General features: G+C 41.9%; 2 protein-coding genes across 2 annotated transcripts; one reads left to right on the forward strand and one right to left on the reverse strand.

Annotated features, from left to right (window-relative positions):
* Positions 1-3,456: 3,456 nt before the first annotated feature.
* gnat2 (guanine nucleotide binding protein (G protein), alpha transducing activity polypeptide 2) lies at positions 3,457-9,645 on the forward strand. Its single transcript, XM_037480943.2, has 9 exons — positions 3,457-3,790; positions 6,510-6,552; positions 6,978-7,119; positions 7,256-7,413; positions 7,526-7,654; positions 7,737-7,866; positions 7,958-8,111; positions 8,414-8,625; positions 8,829-9,645. The coding sequence occupies exons 1-8, from the start codon at positions 3,685-3,687 to the stop codon at positions 8,602-8,604; spliced, it is 1,053 nt and encodes a 350-aa protein (XP_037336840.2). The 5' UTR covers positions 3,457-3,684; the 3' UTR covers positions 8,605-8,625; positions 8,829-9,645.
* A 1,340-nt stretch (positions 9,646-10,985) lies between these two features.
* gnai3 (guanine nucleotide binding protein (G protein), alpha inhibiting activity polypeptide 3) lies at positions 10,986-22,862 on the reverse strand. Its single transcript, XM_037479667.2, has 9 exons — positions 22,167-22,862; positions 17,752-17,794; positions 17,136-17,277; positions 16,891-17,048; positions 15,498-15,626; positions 14,552-14,681; positions 13,987-14,140; positions 12,340-12,547; positions 10,986-11,866 (listed from the first exon to the last, which is right to left on the reverse strand). Exons 1-8 carry the CDS (start codon positions 22,282-22,284, stop codon positions 12,357-12,359), a joined length of 1,065 nt encoding a protein of 354 aa, XP_037335564.1. The 5' UTR covers positions 22,285-22,862; the 3' UTR covers positions 10,986-11,866; positions 12,340-12,356.
* Positions 22,863-23,386: the final 524 nt, after the last annotated feature.

Raw genomic sequence — 23,386 nt, forward strand, 5'->3', positions numbered from 1 at the left:
CAATGAAACCAAAAACATAAGCTATTTTTCTGACAAACCTTTTTCTTTTATAATCCTCAATGTGTGAAGGATAAGCAGCTTTGAAGAAATCTTGTATAAAATGTGGAAGTTGAAAATACTTCATAATCAAAGCGACAAAAAGCCACGATGGGTTTTAATCACCCAGTGAAGGAGAGAAGAATAAATATAATGAGGGATAAGTATTCAATCGTTATTAAATCATTATATTCAAATAAAGAAAGTGAAACAAACATTATTGGATATAATATACTACCCATATAAATGTTTAAACGAAAAACATAAATAATTTTCTGCACAATTAAAGGATTTAAATATTGTAATTAACATGCATGACGACGATGAATGATGATGAGTAGAAATCAATTTTTATTGCAGATAAAGAGTCTATAAATGCACCAAAATCCACCTGACCTCTCTACAGGAATTATGGGTATTACACAGAAAACATCTGACAGGTTGGTAGTTCCAATAGGTACATTAACTCTGCTGTTGTGCAGGCAGACTTGTTTCACTTGTTTCCTCTACTGTTGTTAATTTCTCTTCAGGAAAACCAACGCTGACCTTGGACACACAGCTCCCTCTTATGGCAAAGACACATCTGTACATGAGGGGAATGCTGTTCTACCTACAGAGTGTCCGAGGATACTGTCTGCTGACAGCAGGAAATACTCTGCACAGTAGGTGGCCAATAGGTTAGTGGACATTAACACAGATACATTTAAGTGACAAATGTGCATGTAGACCGAAAGAAAGAAGGAAGGACGTGAGAATTAGACCGTGTGAACAGATTGATCAATATCCGTGCTTTGCAAAAATATTTTTTATTCCATACAAAATTAACAAGCATTAAAAGCATAGTGTTTATTTATCTCTGTAATTCAACATTGAATTCAATGACAAATATTCATTCAAATGCTCAAAATTGTTTATCATGTGAAAGTGGTGTCACCCTTTATATTCAGAGTTAACGGTAGCCACAAGAAGGATTTACACACTGTTTTGTGTAAGAGGATTAAGTATCACAACATCCTGCTTCAGTATGAGGTCTCCAAGCTTCTCCGATCCTTCATCAATAGGAATGCACTCATTTATTTGGGAAACTTAAGGAAAAGCATGTCGAGTAAAACCACACGAGCTCATCTGTGAAATGTGAAATCTCCTGTAATTGAGTCTACTAAGGAATTACAAAGCAACGTCACCACACGTCACACTGAGGAAAGTAATAAGGATCAAGCTTTATATCAAACATAAGTTCACTTTATGTGAGTTGGATGCTGCAATCATTGGATTGTTGGTGTCAGAGCTCTTTGATTATCAACATATCTGTTTATTTGTCAGCACAAGTTCCCATTAAGAAGCTCTACAGCTCGACCTCAGTGAAGGTCCAGATTTAATGTAATATGAGATATTTGAAGATGCATTCATTAGTAAATGTGATCCCTAGAGTGCTTGTGTTTCACTAACATTGTGGATGAAGCATCGGTTAGCCTCGAGCTTGACCTACTTTGACAAATAATCGGAGGATCGGTATCCATTCTCTCTGCACTTTGTTGAAAAAAAAACATAAATCCTACACGTTCAGTTTCCCTGCAGCCTGCACCAAAAAGGATCGATGTGTTAAGCCCCGCCTCCCTCGTTGATCTGTGGCTCTGTGTGTAATCTCGTCAACAGATAAGAGACGCAGGCACTGAGCACAAAGCGGGGCTAGGCCATCCACCTCCTAATGAGATTGGCCACCATCACTAGATGTGCTACTGTGTTTAGCCTGCTTGGAAGCATTCAGGGGTTTAGACCCAAAACACCGTGCCCCAGTTCATTAGAAGCACATGCTTAGGCAGAGTGACGTGAGTCTAATGCCCAGTATCTCAGCACAGAACTGTGGTGCAAGTGAGGCCGTATAAAAGGGTAAAGCAAAGGGAAAAGTCAGTTTTTTTTATGCATTGATGTGCAATACACCTAAACAGTAGCGGTAATGGATGGAGTGGTTTTCTGTGGAGCAATTCAAATTTGAGTAAAATTCTGAACAAGTATATAAATGCCTGTTGGACCTCCTTAAAAACATGAACAGGAAGAAGCCACTTTGGGACTTGATGGAAACATTGTTTCTCTTTTCACCTCCATTCGCACTAATTTGAGTTTGATTCAGAGATCCCAGTCTGTCGATCCTTTAGCTCCCCGCTGTGCCCGTTTGACCCTGACGTCACTGAACTGGTCGCCCTACCGTTTGATCCCACTCCTCTTAGACCAGCTCCTCCTACGATAAACGCAAAGAGAAAGTTAATGAGCCGTGGGAACAATATGTGTAAAGTTTACAAAAGGTCACCGGTATCAACCGGTACCGGACAATCCAAACATCCATCCAGGACTCTACCGTCAGTCCGTCTGTGAACCGTGATGCTCGGGTCTAAAACGTTCAGCATTGCTTCGATCACACCCTTAAAATGCCACGTGAACAAAAGGACAAACATTTTGTCAACACCTTGCTGATTTTCAACATGCTTTTTAAGGAAAAACATGCAGCAATAGATTATCTCAAAGTAAGTCCTCAAACATGCAGGCAGGGGAGGGACGCCATGACGACCAGGTCCCACTGACCTCCAGCCATCAGTAACCACAGCGCTGACCTGCTCATAGATCAGCAGATCCAATCCTGCAACCAAGAGCTCAGTAACATCCGGCCTGCTGTCTCCAAGCTTAACCCCTTTCTCAAAGAAAAAGGGAACCTTTTTTACATACATTTTTAGTTCCAGATCTGTTGGATGTAACTTTTACATTCAGGTCATGTTATGCTCAGACCACACTAAACAGCAAAGAGCAGTGTCAGTTGCTTTTTTTAGCAGGCACCACACCACCTGGGATTTGAACGTCTTAACTATAAGAAGTTTAGGAGAGGTTAATGCCTACCGGCTTCGTCCACGTGACTGACACTGAAGTCAAGGATCTGACAGGAAATACAGCATGGAGCAAACGTATAGACACTGACTGCAAACCACACATTTATATAAAGGCCTCATTGCCAATGCTGACCTTTGCAGGTCTAAATGTTTCAATGGTTCACTCAACATGTATGCATGAAGCTCTAGGATGACAAGAAATACAGTGTGTTGTTTTCCTAAAGCGTTTTATAGTATTCATAGATACATATAGTTACATAGTGTACTTTCTTTTCTCTGCATATACACACTAACACACACACACACACACACGCGCTGTAATGGTTACAAAAGTGTTGCATTTGGACAAATCAAATCAATGAGTGAGGAGATCAATGACTCACTGAACCCACGTTTTTTAGGGTGTTTATTTTCCGCCGTTTTCTTTGCATCGTTCACTATTGCCCTTATTATGATAATTGGATTGACTGGCCAATCAGGAAGAGGCATCTTCTAAGTCAGGGGTTTAAGCAGAGGGAATTAAAGGGAGGATCTCTGCCGGACAGAGCTTCTGAAATGATTTGAACCTTGAGGGAGTCTCACTGATCACCTAATCGAAAGAGGCCAACAAAGCCGGGAAAGCTCAGGCACCTCCCTCTCCATCCTGCATCCGCTTCGAAATCGACTTTCAGCACGATTAGTGTTGCAACCAGATTCTCTGCTCTCCAGCTCACAGTGAACCGTCAAAATTTCCTACCTTGAGGATCTTGAGTTTGAGGAGGAAGAAAGCATGGGTGCGGGAGCAAGTGCTGAGGACAAAAAGTCCAAGGAGTTGGAAAAACAACTTCAAGAAGATGCTGATAAGGACTCTAAAACCGTCAAGCTGTTACTGCTTGGTAAGTGGACTTGTGAATAGTCTTGTTGCAAGTTTTCCTTTTTGTCCCAGACTGGGTTCTGCAGTCAACTGCAGTAAGTTGACTAATTCAACATTTTTACCCGCTTCCTCGGCTTGAAAAAAATGTCTGTGGAGTCTAACAGTAGTGCTGTAGTCAGCCCACCATCAGCAGGTGTAACTGCTTTTTAAATACATGCTAATCATGAAATACGTGCTAATCATGATTAGGTTGTGGGAAAAGTTTCCAGATAGATGGTTTACTTAATGTTACAGGTCCAATTCACGATCATATATTCACGAGCTAATGATAATTCAGTAGTAAGTTAAATGGCTCATTTGCTTTATATTTTTCTAATCTTTGATTTGAGCCCTCTGAGGCACACTAAACTTCTCTGAGACAGCTGTTCACTGCTTAGTCAGATGTGAGATATGGTCTACTCAGAGGATTTGTTTCTGGATTAAACTCTACATTAGCTTATTAAAACATTTTTTTACCTTTGCAACACTGAGAGGAAATTAGTGCAAGAGAAGAGACTGTTTGCAGATTGATCAGCTAATACACTTTGTATTCATTTGGACACCAGATTTTTCCTTTCAAATTGTGTATTTTTTAAAGAATCTGCAGAATCTTTTTTTTGTTTGACCTTTTTTGACATTCAACTAATTCATTCAATAAAAAAGCAAAGCAGCAAAATGGACTTGGATCTTTTTGTCCTGGTATCTACAAATCAGGAATAACTATTAGGACATTGGTGCTTAAAAAAATCCTAGCTTTTGGTCTAAATGAGTCACAGGCCAGCTGTGATATGTCAATCCGATTAGCTAACTGGTTCAGTGTAGATCCACTTGGTGAATTCTTTGTTGATCCCTCAACTGGCAGTGTGAAAAACACACGGATAAAAAACCTACCACAGAAAAAGAAGAATTTTATTTTTACAACATTGCATCAGTGTTGCAGAGAGTAGTCGGTGTGTCCGAAACACTTCTCAAAGACCTAAAATGTACATCCTTTGGACTCTCATAGTGGCAGCATAAGTATCAGAGATCAGAGGGAGTAATACCGATTAGAAGAGGACTTGTGCTTTGTGAAAAGAGCCATCCCAAGCTGTTTTTATGCTGATTATAATTATTCATGAAGATTTCTCAATTAACTTAAATATTTAGGAGACATAACATGCTATTAAGAAGATGCAACAAAGAAATCTGAATGTAGTGAGTTACTTCGAAGCTTCTAAAGCAGAGCTCTGGTTCTATATGGAATCTAAAAAACTTGCCTTCAAAGTCTGCACCTGTTCAAAGAGTTAATTATCTAAATCCCAGACTTAGTCCCTGCAAAGCCTAAAGACACATTGCCTAATGAACACAAGGTGAAAGAATGACTTCGAGAGGATAACGCGCTCCTAATTAAATCATTGCAGCTGATGGAAACCAGTCTAATACCGTACTAGTGTCACCTTTACTAGCTGATCTTCAGGTTAGTAAAGGTGACACTATGACGGTGGTAAGGGTGACCCAATAATTTTCCTCGACAGGGTTGGATGAGGCCCTGTGAGTGTCTTTCAAAGAGAAGGGAGACTGTCTGGGTTGCTATGTGATGCCATCTTGAGCTAGCACAAGCAAACTGTTCCTTCAATTGTACATTTCCTATTGTCCACCAACGTTTAATGTTTGGACAGGTTACATTTCTCTGGATGGCCTCATTCTGCGTCAGTGGGATTTACTTAACTTTGGAGATGTCTGCCAACCCACTGAGCTTAGAGGAATTTGTTACGGAATAAGGTGCTCAGTGTACCTACATCTTCTGATAACCTGATAACCAATGTAGACTACATTGTAGCTTAGCAAGACAATAAAAAGACGAGCACTTTGTGGTTTCCAGGAGATTATGTTTTTTTTGAGAAAGGGATCTTTTAGCTATTTTAAATGTCCTTTTTTTTAAAACCATCACAAGGCATCACATGAAACCGCAGCCAGATCACTTGATACAACTTTATGGCCACAATAGTTTCAAAGGCGAGTTTAGACAAAAAGTGGTTATTACACACATAAATAATAATCTCCTCATCAACATCTCGTCTTGCTTTCATCTCCTTAGATTTTTATCGACTGTGGCTGATTCTGTTTGTTGCACATATTTATTTTGCCAGGTTTCTCTTCCCAAAGTGCATGTTACGGAGCATTTTTTAGTGCCTGCATTAGATCAATTGTGGAAAATGTACATTATTATTTACATTGACATACAAAATATGTAAATTGGCAGTAATATGTAATTCTCAGACAATAGAAAAACAAAGTCAGTTACATGTACATCTCTGCTTTTGAATAACTCTGAAATGCTAACACACATCTATTTACATGGTTGTAAAGGGAAACTTGAATACAAACACATATTGGTAAATCTATTCAAAATGGATTTTACTTGAAGAGTAAATAATGATCCCATTTTTGCATCATACAAACTGAAAGTCATTGAGTTTTTGTTCTGTGAGATAAAGGTAGACATCTGCAAACTTAAAAAATCCCGTTCTGAAACAGATAAATGGCACTTCTGCCAAAGTCACAGCATTTTTGTCTATTCTGCCGAGACCAATTATTTAATTGCTTGTATAATCAAAGCATTCAGAGCTGTTTATAGCTTACAGTGGGTTTTGACCCAATGGCATGTCAACCATGAACAGAGCAGTTATGTGTGTTTTTGCTAATCTTTTATTGTCTTACAGGTGCTGGTGAGTCAGGGAAAAGCACCATTGTAAAACAAATGAAGTAAGTATTAATAAAATGTATGCAATTTGTCATTTATTTGTAATCCACACCATGTCAGTAGCAAGCACAGTGTTTTCATTCTCATCAGTCAGGCATGAAGCCTGCAGGGCAAAGCTCCCTCATCCCTGACTGTTATACATGCAGTGAAGCCTTTAGACAAAAGGTCAATTGAGCAAACATCCGCTTACTTTGATTTGTCAGCACTTGTGTTGCGCTGTCAGTTTCACTCTGGCCACGAGAGCTCAGTGAGATCAGAAACACACCACAGGGTGGCGCTGTGAGTGCAAACTCCAGCTCATGTAGTAGGTCTTGTATAACATTTCCTAAATAGAACAGCAACTGAATTACCAATCAGCTCAACCAGAGCAGAGGTTACATTTTACAAATGTTGGCCTACGGTACAACACACTTCTATCCATGTGCAGGATTCTCCATCAAGGTGGTTATACAAAAGAGGAACAATTGGAGTTCAGAGCAATCATCTACGGCAACATCCTGCAGTCTGTTCTGGCCATCGTCAGAGGCATGGAGATGCTGGCCATTGATTTTGGCTCGTCCTCTTCACAGGTCTCACATGACACAAGACGTACACCCCGATTAACTTGCACATATTCATTCTCACTGACATAGAATTGTACAACGAAGAAGTTAAAGTACTGTGCCGGTGTGCTAATGGCTCTTTCTGTGTGCATGAAAACAACAGGAGAATGCACAGAAGCTGCAGAATTTGTCGGACTCCATTGAAGAAGGAACAATGCCTGCTGAGCTGGCTGATGTCATCATGAAGCTGTGGAAAGACACTGGCTTGCAGGCCGCCTTCGACAGAGCTGCTGAGTTCCAACTGAACGACTCTGCTGGCTAGTGGGTTCATGTCCAATACGGGGATAAATACTGTGATGGGGTTACGTACAAAACTAAAGGTGATTTCACATCTGAGGCCTGACTGTTGTACGGTTTGTTCTGCCATCATCAGCTACCTCAATGAAATGGACCGAATCAGCAAGTCAGACTACCTCCCCACCGAGCAGGACGTGCTGCGATCTCGAGTCAAAACAACCGGTATCATTGAAGAACAGTTTTCCTGCAAAGAGTTGTACTTCAGGTGAGCCACAACACGGCCCTCAGCGAAAGCCAACGCTGACAGCACCGGGGTACAAGGGACTGACTTTCTGTGTGGTAAACAGGATGTTCGACGTGGGGGGCCAGAGGTCAGAGAGAAAGAAGTGGATCCATTGCTTCGAGGGCGTGACCTGCATCATCTTTTGCGGAGCTCTCAGTGCATACGACATGGTGCTGGTAGAGGACGATGAAGTGGTGAGTGGAGACTTGCCCACCGCGTCGTAGAGCATGAGAAAACAGACGAGTGCGCTATGGAACTTAACCTGTCCGTCTCTCGTCTTTTCAGAACCGCATGCACGAGTCTCTCCATCTCTTCAACAGTATCTGCAACCACAGGTTCTTTGCACTGACCTCCATCGTGCTTTTTCTCAACAAGAAGGATCTCTTTGAAGAAAAGATCAAGAAAGTCCATCTGAGTATCTGCTTCCCAGACTATGATGGTAAGACAGACCAAAGAGTCGTCCTTCAGCTTTGATTCCAGACTGTTAACAGGACGATGTGTGATAAGCAAACCAGTTGATAAAATCCATAACTAAAAACCAGGTGGATCAAGTAAGGCATCTTGAGATTATAAGTGCTTGCAGTGATGCAAGCAGTTATATCAAACTCATGTCAGCTGACCCACACAGAGATGTAGAGTGCTTGATTTGAAGAACAGTGTACTTTTGTTCTTAAGAGAAAGATTTGTCTCATTCTCGATAAGTTCGCTCCCAGGTTAACACCCTCCGCTTCTCCCTTCTAGGCTGCAACTCATACGAAGACGCCAGCAACTACATCAAGTCACAGTTCCTGGAACTGAATATGAAGAAGGGTGTGAAAGAAATCTACTGCCACCTGACCTGTGCCACCGACACAAGGAACGTTGAGATTGTGTTTAACGCTGTGACGGACATCATCATCAAAGAAAACCTTAAAAGTTGCGGTCTCTTCTAAGGAGCTCCAGGTTGAAAAGAGGTGTGCAGTGACCACATCACATCTCTCCCAGGGCACGAGCTGATACAGACTAATCGGGTCCAGATGAGGCAGACCCCAGATAATTCCATCTCTTATACAACCAAAATGCACACAGAAGCAGACAGGAGCAACCGATTCCACAAATGATTTAAGGTGCTTTCAACATGTACGATTCATTTTTTTTGTCTTTCTCTCCTTCGCAGAACTTCCTTTCCTACCGTAAACCCGTCACGTATTGGCATTACCTGAGAAGTGTACTGTTGGAGCACAGAAGATCGTTTTTGTTGTGTTCACGTGAAGCCAAGTCCCGCTCCAAGCACATCAACATCTCCAATATTCCATCCCTGCGACATAACACACACTCAGCTGGGTTGAAACAATCATCAAGTCACCGTATTGTTGCCGTGGACAGCTTTCTACAAGGTTTTCTCAAGTACAGTATTTGTCTCACACCAAAAACGGCTGGTTTGAAGGTGTGAGGAGTAGCTGCTGTAGTTGCTCATCCGCTCCTCGTCGCTTGCTTTCGACTAACGCTACTGTGTTGTTAGTTGACTTTATAATTAAGACCAATCTCTGTTAAAAATAAATAAAACAATAAAACTGGGGGGGGAAAATATTATTATTTTGAATAGCAACATTCCAACCTTGTTTTATGTTTTTGAGTGCAGTAGTTTCTGTGGTCTTGATATTTAAACTGTAAAAACTTGCTGAGTAAATATCTCAGATATTTCCAGTGCTGCCGTATATCCAGATGACAAACAAAATTGTACATGTATCTAATCTAAATAGTGTTAATGTGTTCAATTCCTTTAACAAGTTGATGTGATGAATAAATTTCAGAAGGTCAAACACGGTAGAGAAACTTTGTACATAAGAGTAGGTAATTCAATATATTTTGAAAAATAAATCTTTACGAGAGGAAAACACTAGCAGGACGATGCTTTGTTATGAAAAGGGAATGGAAATCTACTGAGTTTGTCCTTCTTATGAAATGTAGAGGCACGAAATAAAGATGCATTAACATCACTTGTGTCTCTGTTTCTTTCAAGCTGTCAGTCACTGAATAGCGTACAAATGGAATCAGAGAAACGCGGCTGTCAACGCTGAAGCAACATCTCCAGGCCAATTCCCTGGGAAATGGCAGCGCACAGTTCACTAACAATAAACCTATTGAGAAAGACAAACAAATTATGGCAGGAAAGGTTGCTTTGGGACATGAGATTTGACAACAAGAAAAGACAAAACTGAGAGTTTGAGAGTGTTTAGAGCTGACGAGGTGACGCATCTACATTTGAGTGACCCGTCACGCCTTTTTTTGCTTCCAAAATGTAATGTTGCATATTCTCAGTTTTTGTATTTTCGTTCAACCTCCAGTGGGAATACTTAAAACTATGTAAGATCTATTTACCAGCGTGGTACATTAGTATTTCCTTCAGCATTGCCCTTACAGGGAAGACATGAACATGTTATATTTAAAACACAAGCAACCACTAAAGAAAAGGGATAAAATAGTCAGCTGACATTCTGTTCTTATTATCAACAAATCCCATGAGAACCAAAAACAACAAAGAATTTATCCTTTGGTTATTCTTCAAGCCGTAAAACCAAAATATTGTCCGATAATTGTTGCTCCTAAAAAACGCTCCTGCAGTTTATTTTGATTTAATGGTACGTACATTCTTCTGCAGCCATAAATATCTGAGAACATGTTTGCTCTGAGTAATATTTGCTCAGAACTACGCTGAGCCTACAAAAATGTGCACACGACTTGTTTTGTAAGATGTACGTCGGCAGTAGGATCGAATGGGCTCGAGACGGGGCCGAGGCAGTCAACAATGCCTGAGTACCAAGTAATGGTACTTGTTGAGAAAAAGAAACACAGGACACGCGTCATTCTACAGTGAAAACACACCACGTAGGACAGTGAGGACATATGTGGTGTGTGCAGCCGCTGGAACAAACCGAGTCCTGGAATATACAGATGTGTCTCAAGTCTAAAAATAGTGTTTTCAGTTATCCAGTCGTGACCTCCTTCCCAGCAAGGTTCAGGTGAGACAAGCCATTCATTAAAGGGGACCAGTGCAGATCCTGTGCCTTGCGTCGCTTACAGTAACATTATGTACTAGTCTTGAAAATAGAAGGAAAGACTTTGTGCGACCATTTAAATCTGTTAAAACGGACCAATACAACTGCGAAAAAGTACAGAAACTAGACACTTTGGTAAGGCTTTCTACTCATTTTAAGGAAGGGGCTGACCTGATCCAAAAGCTGCTCCACTACCCTATTTGTTACTGTGAAACGTCGATGCTCTTCCTCAGTGTCATGGGATCGCTGGAGCAAAAGAAAGACAATGCAGCATAGGGCTTTTTCAAACTGTTTATGTTTAATGTGTTTATATACATCTTCACTGATATCCATAGGATTAAAAAATACCTTGAAAAAAAGGATATTTTATATTGACCTCCACTGAGTGAATTATATTAGTCACACTCAAACTCCTATGGAAAGAAAAACAGGTTTCCCTTGAAGAGTTGATTTGCAGTGATGTGTCCCATGTATAAAAAATATTCAATAGTCAATACAATGCTGTCTAATACCTGACTAGTAGACTACTACTACTAGTAGACTACTCAGCTCATTGTACTCTTGTCAACTAATCCCAGACCCAATTGGTTATGTCACATCGAAACCTGCACACAAAAACTATCCTCCATTATTATTGCAATGCATTCACACATCCACAACTGAAAATACTAAATAACTGCAACTGAAAAATTGGGAAATACAACAAATATTCAATAAAAACAAATGTAATATAGACTAAAGTTAGGAGAAGATTCAACACAAAAACATTGGGAACAGAATTTACACATCCACTGTCAAACTGTGAAATGCAGTAATGGATTTGATACACAGGCTCTGTTGTGGTCCCTGTACACATGACAGAAAAACTGTAAATATGTCAGAGATATCAGAGCCCCCCCCCTTTGATGGAATGGTCTTAAATACGACAGGACACAGTTTTTACAGACACTGTTTCACAACCTCTCCCAATTATCACTTTCTCCCAGTGTACTCTGCATCGTGACATCTATTGAGACAATAATTGTAGAATCAAGTCTGCATTAAGGTCCTGCATTCAGCGTGCCCATCAGCTCAGTGTTAAGAAACACCTACTTTCCAATTTGCCCTATGCAAAAAAGACACACCAGTCCAGAAGACCTGATTCTGCTCCCGACACCTGCAAAGTAAAAGAGATTTTTTTTTTATTTAACATTAAAACATTATAATGTATTGTATTATCTAACCACTTGTTAAAAAAACACCTGGTGAAGCCTTTTAAAAGCTTCAAAATTCAGAGGAGGTACATTCATTAATTAACATTTTATGTCGCAGAACAAAAGGTGAAAGTCTTCTACTTGTGTCAGACACTGGGCCAACATGTGAACTATTTATCTTTCTTGGCCAAAGAATCATTCTTGCAGCCAACTATTTGAAACATGCTAGCAGCACTACATGAACACTCAGTTGAGGCGGCGGTCTGATATTCCTCCAATGGTTCTGAAGCTCTTTATTATTACCGGCTTTCACGTTAGTGAAGTCACAGAAGAGAGTTGACTTCTTTATCTTTCTCTGTGATGCAACAATTCCACATTTTTTAACTGTCGGCCACGTTGCCACATCTGTGCAGCGGTTTACATTCAGAGCACCGACCTGCTGGGCCTCGAGCTTTAGTAGAGCCCAATCTCCCGCAGGTTGATCTTGATGATGACATCGGTGACAGCGTCAAACACAAACTGCACATTCTTGGTGTCTGTAGCACACGTGAAGTGGGTGTAGATCTCCTTGGTGTCCTTTCGCTTGTTCAAATCTTCAAACTGGTACTGGATATAACCGGACGTCTCGTCGTATGAGTTCCCACCTGCAGTTAGAAAGATTTTGGTTATGATTGACATGGAACATTCCAATATGAAATTGTATCATTGTGGACATGACAGCAAAGGCAAGACGCCATTAATGGGACCAGTTGTAATGATTTTTTCAATTAAACGTGTAGAGATTCACCAACAGAACATTTACAATGTAAACAGGTGGCACCTAGTTATTGATGACCATTTTTGATGACAACTTTTCAATTCTGTGTAGAATCACCTTAGGTTATGTGATGGTCATTTTGAGGAAGTCAGAAAACCCCTCAAATACATACATGTGAATGTGTTGAAATGTCAGTAGAATTGTCACACCGCGGTGAAATTGTCTGTTGTTTTACTCTGTGGGGCATTGTGTCTTGTCATTTACGGTTTTATTTTGAAATAATAACTCCTCTCGTTTCAGGTCACTTACCCTTCCTCATGTGTCACCAGTCTGATTGTCTTCCCTGATTCCTGATTGTGTCCACCTGTTCCCCATTCCCCTCCATGTGTATTAATAGTCTGCGTCTCCCTTTGTCCTGTGCCAGTGTGTTCGTCATTACCCATGTGTTCTACCTCGTTCTGCCACGTCACAGGTTCCTTTTTGTTGTTATTCAGGATCTTCGATCGGCCCAGTGCCTTCACCTCCACGCAGGTTGTTTTTGGTTTTGCTTAAGTTTTGTATTCCTAGGTTAGATGCAACATTAATCTTTCATAGTTCTTTGTTTTTCCTCCGGAAGGAGTGATTTTGTTTTTGGGACGTTGCCTCCGTCTAAAAGAGTGCGTTTGTTATTTTGATAAGATTAAAAGTTTTTTGTTTTTCCTCCGGAAGGAGTGATTTTGTTTTTGGGACGTTGCCTCCGTCTAAAAGAGTGCGTTGGTTATTTTGATAAATTTAAAAGCCTTTTTGTTTTCCTCCTAGAGCGGAGTGATTTTGTTTTTTGATAGTTTTATAGCCACACTTCTTCCTGGTTTATTTTATCGGAAGAAGTGTGACCTAGGATAATTTCATAGCCCGCTTTAGACTCTGTCTGGAGGACCTTCGCTGCATAAATAAAGATCTCCTTTCCTACCTGAGAACCCTGCGCCTGCTTCCTATCTTCCTCCCGGGCGTGACAAGAATGACCTACGTTAATAAGACTGACAAGTGACCAGGCTACAGTGTATCATTCTGTTAAATGTACAATTCTGGAATGGTGTTGAAATTCACATGAGATAAAAGAGAAGAAAAATAAGACGCCATTATTTCAAAGTAGTGTTTCAAACCCACAGCGACCTTAAAACTGTGTTTTGCTGCAAAATCCAAATCCTACAGTATCCTTTAACATAATGAGATCCTATTTCATCGAGGTTTGCAGGAATGCTCCGATTCATCAGATATATAACGATAGTGTGTGATCCTGTGACTATATCCAGTTCAAACTTGCTGCTAGTAGCAGGTTTGTCTCACCGGGGTATTGGGGGTAGCAGATAGTGAGCGGACTCCTGCCGATCTTCTCTTCAAACAAGTCCTTCTTGTTGAGGAAGAGGATGATGGAGGTGAGCGTGAACCACTTGTTGTTGCAGATGGAGTCGAAGAGCTTCATGCTCTCATGCATCCGGTTCTGAGGAAAGAGTAGATGCTCAAAATAGCTCCTTTTCACGGACGAGACATTTTGACAGTGAAGTGTAAATAATAACATGAATGATAGTTGAATTTCATCCAGCTGCTTTGGTTTCCAAGTGTTGGTTAACGCCGGTTGGGACTGATGAGCACTTGTACCAAAGCATCGTAAACTGTACAGACTAATAAAAAGATATTTCACAGGGCTGTTAATGACTGAATCCTAATGGAGCAGGTCTGTCTTTGCCAGCACTTAAACTCAATAAATGCTGTGCCCCTGTGATAACTCAATGAGAGATGTGAATTGAATAGATCATTAATGTTATCAGTAACACTGATGTTTTTCCTCTCATGATCTTCCTATATTTAAGTACGGAAAGTGAAGCTAAACCACAGAGTATCCATCACTCACCATCTCCTCATCCTCAGCCAACACAAGGTCATAGTCACTGAGCGCTACGCAAAAAATGATTGATGTGACTCCCTCAAAACAATGGATCCACTTCTTCCTCTCCGAGCGCTGACCCCCAACATCGAACATCCTGGAGACACACACACCGAGCCGGCATAAATACATGTAGAGTGAATGTGCTCATTTTAATTGTAATGTACATTTAATCCCCGTGTTGTATGAGGATGAGCGTCGTCGTAAATCCAGAGTCGATAGCCGACACACGCACACAGACGTGTGCGTGTGTGTGTGTCGGATGCCTCTGTGCCCACCTGAGTCCGTCAGAGGCAAACCGAATCTGCACTGAGCTGATAACAGACAACCCCAATTCAGTGAGTGCACATCTGCAGATCCTGAGCGTTTTTCTAATGGGGTTACAGAAGGGCGGGGATGCTATTACAGTAAATGATTCACCAATATTTATAAGTACAAGAGAAAGATGATAATATAATGTAAAAGGAATGAAGGAAATGTAATCACATTTACTGCCTGAAAAGTGGGTCACATACGGCTGAATGCCTCACAGCAGCATTAGTTAAAAAGAGTTATGAAACAGGCTGGATATTAGAACGATATGCAGGTTCAAAAAAACAAATAACAAGCGGAATCCTCTGGGGATTAAAAAAAAAGTACATTATGCATACATTATTGAGACTAAAAACACGCCAATATCTATTAGAAAATGTTATTAAAATAAGCAAAGAATGGAGAAAAGTAAAACATCAAAAGACAAATCCAACTTTGTCCATTGGAGGTTCTGGATTGGTTCCCTCTGCAGGGGCCGGGAAACCCAGACATTGAAATACTGACCGACTGCCTTTAAACCTTCAAAAGCTACTTTTATGGCCCACGCAGCCAACCCGAGGCGAGGGCCATCCATCAACAGATCAATTTCAGCCGCACTAACTTGAAATAGAGATCTTTGAAGGTGAAGTGTGTTTCCACGATGCCAGTGGTTTTCACGCGTGTGCGTAGCACATCCTGCTGAGTCGGGACGTAGTTCGGCTGGCAGATCCTGGCCAAGTCGTTCAGGTAGCTGAGAGGCCGGGAGAGAGCACACAAAGACAATCTCAGAGAAAACACACACATGTAGTGTGCATTACCCCGATGTGTGCATCAGAAAAACAGAAAAATCACATAGTATGAGTATTCTGAGTTGATAAAAAGACAACATAATGCAAAGAAAAACAATATTTCAGACACTTATGTCTGGTGGGGTATTTGCTCTGCAGACCTCCAAGCACTGCACAGGATCACACTAAATATGGGCTTATATTTTGGTGCATGATAAACACGGGTTGCTTGTGGGCTGAGTAAAAACAGACTGACTCCACTGGTTCCTCTCGTCTTGCAGTGTGGATAAAGTGCACCAAAACAGCTCGGATGTTTTCAAAACAAAGGAAGCGTCCTTGAGCTACTTTCTTTCAGGGCGAGTGTGATATAAACGCTACAGAAACAAGCCCAGCTTCATCTTCCTCGTTGGTGTGACTGGACTCTATTTAGCTCAAACCAACGTGTTATCTTTTTTCCCTGAACTTCATCACACAATTGTCTCCGGTGGTTGACTATTATAATCATCTGAAAGCGTTGTCTCAGAGGAATAGCTGGAATTGGACAGAAGCCCTTATTCTTTGTCAGTTCCTCCTTTGTGGTTATTCCCTTTTCAGGAATGCATACGGTTGTACAACAAGCTGACACAAGACCATGAGGAACAAGACGTATCTCGCCCTTGTTTCAGTGGAAATGTTACCAACTTGAGTCGAGCTAGCCCACTTTCTAGTGAAGAGGCAAAAGGATCACAAGCGTTTTGTGTCAGTTTAATAGGAAGATGCACCTTCAAACTGCACGATACATTTGTCGTAGCAGATTTGTTGTCATCTGGAATTTTCAGAAAGTGTCAATAAGTTGAGCAATGTAAGAAAAAGGACACTTGATTTATCTGAAGGAGAATTGGAACTAAACATGGACTGTTTTTATTATCAATTAATCTGCAGAAAATGTTTCTCGATTCATTGTTTGCTCTATAAAAAATCAGATAATAATGAAAAAATGATTTATTATTGCGCAATCTGTAATGTCATCAAATGTTAATCTGTCAAAAACAAAGATATTCAGTTTGAAAAGATACTCAGGAGCCGATCTACGCAACAGAGACGAGGTTGATCATCTTTCTGTCAATAGACCGACTGGTTGACGACAAATCGTTCTTTTTCAAACAATTCAATTTCCCTCGAAAAATCCCAGTGAATTAATCTGTGAACCACTGAGTGATGACGTGTGGTGTGACTAGCAGTCCTCACTATGCGGCTGAGTCGTTGAGCTGGTACTCTCTGGATCGATCGAAGCACGCCTGCACGCCGCCGTCGCCCCAAAGCCTCTGGATCACGCCGGCCAGCTCTGCCGACATCACGCCTTCCTCCGCCGAGCTCGCCAGCACGAACAGCTGGCGGGCGTCGTCCTGCCGAAAAGAAAACGACAGCGCACACGCTGTCATCGCCATTGGATGAGGATGTAACCCTTCAAAAGCAATGTTTCGTGGACGTACCGTCCGCGCGGCGTCGCCAAAATCTATCTTTAAGCGGCCCATGGCCCTGATGACGGCCATGATGGACTGGATGGTGTTGCTGTAGACCACCACTTTGTACTGCTTGCACTCGTCTTCTGTGTAGCCATCTTCATGAATGATTCTGACACAGAAACGAGTACAGAGAGGTTGTGAGAGTCCAGAGCTTTAACAAATGAGGGAAGGATGACAGATTTGAAAGAATGTCATGCAACGCTGTCATTAGTGCTGGAATTTGAGCTTTGGTGAGCGTGCAGCGTGCCTAATGTGGGAACTGGGGGAGTCTATTCAGGACCTGCCAGGCTACAGCAGGCCACTGTGGCCATTGTTTAACATGGATTTCAAAAGGCTGCTTCCCACTCTGCCTACAAGCAGAGTGAAATGACGGACCCGCTTCAACTCCACAGTATTTACCCAAAGATGAGCCCCCATTTGTGACCACAGCTCTCCCCTGTGTCATTGAACTGCGAGAACAAGGCTGCAGCTGGAAGTGGAAGTGAGTCACTGTCTCCCCTCAACGTATTTCAAAAATAGCATCAACCTTTCTATCAGTTCGATGTAACGTTGTGCGCAGTGATATCAGGGAGCTGTCACTTACTTCATCTGCTTTACTATCGTGCTTTTCCCAGATTCACCAGCACCTGAAAAAGAGGCGCAGTGGTTAGATGACAGCGGCCACTGCTTAACATCCGACAGATCCAGCCTCCTCTCACATAGACAACAGATCAAAACAGCTTTTCATAAGGGTTGAATTTAATCTGATGTAATGTATTCATGGTTCACACAGTGTGCAGCATGTTTGTGTCAAAACACCCAGGAAAAAGCAGCCTTGTGATGAATTCTGATGGCAGGGATTTAAGTGGGGCCTGAGGGAAGGCTCAGTATATGGTTGTGAAGTGCCGCAGGGAGGAATCAGACGCTCGCTGCTCATCATAAAGTGTATGTGCCACAGCCGGGTGTTTAACAGGTGCAGAAATACAAGAAAGGGTGATGGGAAACAACAAGCAGTGTGAAGAGCTTCTTTGGGACGGGAGAGCTTTCGCAATATTGTCCATCTGTGAACTGATGACAATGAAGATCCAGTGAACTAATGTAGGGGAATATTTTTGACGCAAGGAACTCTTACAGTATTTTTACAACAATGGGCCAAACAGGAAACAGTCAGCATGCTTCGGCCTGAGTCTGTGTTTTTCCACTGCAGAGACAATCCCAGATACCGTGCAGCTGCTCCGGGTGTTAGAGAGCAGAGACGCCGCGCCGCATATGATTAAAAGTCTGTTTGCAATGAAAATAAACATCATCATAACATGTAGTGTTGACAGCCAGCAAAGAATGTATACTATCTTCACTGATAAGAAAGGTTCTTCTTTTCTCCCCTTCAACAGAACCCCATTTCATTCAACGTACAATTTGAATCCAAGTCCTGATGTTGGAAGTGTTTTAGCTCTTCTGTGGAGATGGCTGAACCCACTTTTAGGAGTCACTACCACCCAAACATGAATGAGATCATCACCCATTTATCTGCATGTTATTTTCTATTGCCTATAAAATCCTGTGTGTTTCTGAAAGCTAACGGTGACGTTCTTATATTGTTTGTTTGGTCTGAAACACTCAAAAAGGAAAAGCACTAAAGAGCCAGGAGGAACTTTGCCCGTAGGGACTTTCCCCCTCGTTTCTAGTAACAGTCCTCATATTCCCTGCTGGGACAGTATGGCAGCACGGCTGATTGGCCGCGCCAAGAATACTCCTACTAACATGGTAACCCATGGTAAAACATACATAACTGTGTCAGGGTAGGATTTTGAACCCAGGTGTTTGTGGTTACCTGGTGCTTTGTCTGTGTGCCACGTGTGTGCACATGAAACATAACGGCCAAACTCACACAACCAGTGAGAAATTCTTTCCATAAACGTCTGGGGTGAGAACCTCTTTTCACTTTATACAACAACAATAATTATCAGAACTGCCGGAGGAAGAATCCCTCAGAAACTGGATTGTGAAATATGGACACATGGTCCCTCTTTAAAGCAGCCTGGGACAGGTCTGAATGTGTGACATCTTTCAAAATGAAAAAGATATCAACGTAATGCTGTTGTTCCCCTAAAAGGCGTCAAGATGCGTTCCTATTGCCAGGGAACAGCCTTTAGCAGATTCACTTTGTGAGGGAGGCTCCCTGCAGACAGATACGTTCAGATGGTCAACAAGAATTAAATCGACAAATTCTTTGGTCAAGCTGTCAGCGGCGGAGTGCTTTGCGCCCGCTCACACAGCGGGGAGGGGACGACCAAATTGTGTTGATCCCTTTCTGCAGTTCTGTCAGTCACTGATTCTCCCGTTCATGGCATTTTTTGGGCTTGCTGCCGGATCCCTTTACATAGACATTGAGGGAGTCGTCTGCAGGAGTCCAAACTACGCCTCTTTTAACAAGAATCTGAAATGCAGGAGGGTTTTTTTTTATGTATTACTTGACCTGGTCAAATGTGAGACGATTTTCGTTGGAACGGAGCGTCAGCTCTCCAGCTTTGTGGTTTGGTACAAAGAGCAGCCAAACTCCCATTTTTTCCCTCTCCCTCTCTTGTTCCAGCACAGGCAGGGAGTGGAGGGCACAGCCTGGAAAAATAGCCCCCCCCCCCCCCCCCCCCCAACTCTGTGGTCAGAATGTGTCCACACAACAAGATTTGATCCTGCCTTGTTATGTTGCACCACCAAACGCATCTAAAGTCAAATATGTTAAGATAAGAGACCCAAAAATCACATGAATGTGACCTCAGGTCTAACTTCTGTTATTACAGGTTTGTCTACCTCAAATAGCCCCACGTGACAAAACAACACAATCACGCTGCAATCTATCAGCAAAACAGTGGAAACGCTTTGATAGAATCTCCTCACAGCTGTGGGTAGTGGCTATGACTTGGTAGGAAGCAGATTATTCAGCATGGTTTTGTTCTTAGATTGGGGTGAAATAAAAATCACAGCAAAAATAAATGGAAAACTCCATTTCTTTGTAAGAATATCGCCACTATCAGAAAGACAAAAAATTGGTAAAAGGGGTCTGGAGATTTGAAAGGCATAGAAATTGTGATAGTCTTGAACTGTCAACGAATGGGACAAATCAGTTAGGTAGAATGGATGAGACATTTTACTTCTTAATAAGATTTAGAAAGTGGCTGATCTTTTCCTATTTTTCGAAACTTATTAAGACGCAGCACTCAGGCTTCATACCAGCCATCAGTGCAAACCTGCATGAATGAGTGCAGTCATTATTTCATGAACTTTCTTCATCACATAAATCTTTTTATGTGAGCTGTAAACTATCTTATGCAACATTTCATGAGCAAAAAGAGATGTGTCTCAACCGAAAACTCCAAAACGCATTGCATCACAATTGCTTCATTACAATGATCTCACATGTATTTCTTGTGCAAAACATGAAGGATGCATCATTCAGCAGGCTATACCCGTTGTCCTATGTTTTTTTTTCTAACATTGTTTCAAATGGTCCAGTATTGCGTGAGTACGCTGCAGACTGCACATGCCAAACAGACTTTAATGTGAATGGACTTTCATTGGCTTGCACCTCACCGGCCATTGCACAATCTGCGCTCTGAGTGCGAGGTGGCAACCTTTCTCAGCATCAATGTACAGTACATCCACTAAGAATGCTTGTTGGACTATTTCATTTTACCAAAATGCGCAAAATACACATCTATTCTTTGTTGATGACACTAGCTGTGTAAACACACACGGTTCAACAGTTTTGTGTGTGTCAGCTCGCCAAAGCCGGGAACTTTTCCTGCACGGGGTCCTTCATTGAGAGCTATTAAATCGCTAAGTCACCACTCTCGTGGCGTAACAGGCGAAACAGAATAGTTGCCGTACATACAGCGATGTCTCTCAAACAGCCGATTCTCTGATGGGGTTGTGATAAAGCGCCGGAAATGTTTCATCAGATACACACAAACAAGGCCGCCGCCCCCACACACAGTGTAGAACCTTTGAAGAGAGGTGGACACTGGTGGACATACTAGAAGACAGAAAATGTGGGAAACTGGTACGGGACTGGAGTCCCTACCAAAGTGTTGGGTGCTGGAGGAAGAAGGTAATTTGATCCCTTTGACACATCTGTGCAGTCCACACCCACGGTGTCAGAACCACCAGGTTTATGTCGGCAACAAATACCAGCAGCTAGTGCCGTTACAATGGTCACAGGTCAGTACAGACCAGAGTTGTGCCAGTGTGAAAACCTGCAGTTAACTGAAACAGACCTGAGATGAATCTCTGGCAAACTGTTGCATCAGTGCGGGATGGAGCCACGTTGTTGATCAAGCTATCAATCAACAACAAATGAATTGGCTCTGATTATTGTACACAGCAGTTAATCGTTCTAGCAAAATGTCATCTTGCCCCAGTTTCAGCCTCTTTATTATGAGGAGTCGGTACTTGATGGTAACCGAATCATTTTGAGGTTTGCACGAGTTAAGAAATATGAAGACAACGATCTGGGCAAATGCATTTTTTCATTTTCTGAACAGGCTGTTCAGACTTGTCAGCACCTGCCTTAAAACTCTGCACAAGCTCTACTGTCATGTGGAGTATGTAGAGACACTGAAAATACGAACAAGTTAGATGGTTAACATTTGTTTTTTCAAAACGTAGTGCTTATAAATCTTTCAAATCATTGAGCTGAAAAGTTTAGTTTGTTCTCTGAGGTTAAACAGGCCTTTTTTGTGACAAATGGTGCCCTCTGAGCACCTTTCAACAAAAAAGACTCTGAAGCAACACAGGACGTGTACTTTCCCTTTTACCACCAACATCTGGTTTACTACATTCTGTCGGTGGACACATGATGAGCCACAGCTGTATTAAACCAACTAAAGCAGGAGAGTTCGGAGTCATGCGGTGTAAAACAAGAAGAAGAAGAAGAAGAAGAAGAAGAAGAAGAAGAAGTGACAAGTACCCACACATTCATGACGATTAAACTGGTTTCTCGCATCAAAAAAAAGCAGTTCATACCAAGCAGAAGGAGTTTCACTTCTCTGGAGGACTTCTCCCTGTCGTCCCGCAGGTTTTTGTCAATCATTTTACTCCTCTCCACCGCGGCTTTGTCCTCGGCGCTGATCGTGCAGCCCATTTTCACTCACTCGCGACCACTTCTTTAGGCTCCGATTGTGCTTTCAGCAGATCATGAGTTGAAGAGAAAAGTCGTAAAAAGGGGGGGGGGGGGGAAGAATGAAAAGAAGCGGAGTCCAGTGCGGGCTGAAGTTTCGCAGAGAGGGAGAGAGAGAGAGAGGGAGAGAGGGAGAGAGAGGGAGAGAGAGAGAGAGAGAGAGAGAGAGAGGGGAAAGGCGTTGGCACTGAAGGCTCGTCGGTCCAACAGTGTGATGATGAGTTTACACCCTTCAGTCCACTCTGTCTGGACACCTCACGGTTTTAATCGAGGATAAAAAAGAAGAGATTTAGATATTACAGTCCAAGTCAACCGAAGTTGTGTTTTAAGCCTGCTCCGAGAAGAACGTACAAATAGGAGAAGAATCAATGAAAAACATTTAAATTAGAAACGTGTATGTAAAATAGCGCGCTGGTCTTCAGTCCAACGCGTTTAAATAGAAGAATGAGGAGAACAATCACTAGATGTTCCCCTCAGAACCAAAGCTGCTGCGCAGTCGCGGTTCATCCAGCTGCTCCAGCTGCAAACCTAGAAAAGGGGCACCAAAAAAAGAAAATCGATGAGCCCCGCGGGGCTGATGGGAAATGTAGTCACTTCTAAACTGCCGGATGTGTGAATTCTGCCCGTGTAGCCTAAATAATGCTCAGAGTCAGACACAAACCGACACGATCCTCACACGCCATCTATTATGTTTCTATTATTATTATTATTCTATGAACGGATCCATCCGCTGTCTGTGCCCTCATTCAGTCACAAGTAACATTACAGCAGGAGCTGTGTGTGGTGTAAGAGCGCCCCGCCATGACCTACAGCTAAACTGCATATGTACATATATATATATATATATATATATATTCAGCTTCTACCCATCACATATTGCGGTTGCTGCGTTCTGATCCTGATGCCATGAATCATTCTTAAACCAATCCCATGTAAGGAGCCATTGATACAGGTTTTATTCATTGAAGCTATTGTCTTTTATTCATAGGGAATGAATAATTGACTTGAGCCACTAAAAGTCCTGTCTACTGACTAAACAAGATGACCACTTATCCTCTTGATCAGT

Source organism: Pungitius pungitius, chromosome 1 (assembly GCF_949316345.1).
Source record: "Pungitius pungitius chromosome 1, fPunPun2.1, whole genome shotgun sequence".
Lineage (NCBI taxonomy): Eukaryota > Metazoa > Chordata > Actinopteri > Perciformes > Gasterosteidae > Pungitius > Pungitius pungitius.

Coding starts and splice junctions, on each gene's coding strand:
- gnat2 (XM_037480943.2), top strand. CDS start 3,685: ATGGGTGCGGGAGCAAGTGCTGAGGACAAAAAGTCCAAGGAGTTGGAA. Junction 7,655..7,736: donor TGCAAAGAGTTGTACTTCAG/GTGAGCCACAAC, acceptor TGTGGTAAACAG/GATGTTCGACGTGGGGGGCC. Junction 7,867..7,957: donor TGGTAGAGGACGATGAAGTG/GTGAGTGGAGAC, acceptor TCGTCTTTTCAG/AACCGCATGCACGAGTCTCT.
- gnai3 (XM_037479667.2), bottom strand. CDS start 22,284: ATGGGCTGCACGATCAGCGCCGAGGACAAAGCCGCGGTGGAGAGGAGT. Junction 17,795..22,166: donor AGTGAAACTCCTTCTGCTTG/GTATGAACTGCT, acceptor CCTCTTTTTCAG/GTGCTGGTGAATCTGGGAAA. Junction 14,141..14,551: donor TGGCTGAGGATGAGGAGATG/GTGAGTGATGGA, acceptor CTCTTTCCTCAG/AACCGGATGCATGAGAGCAT.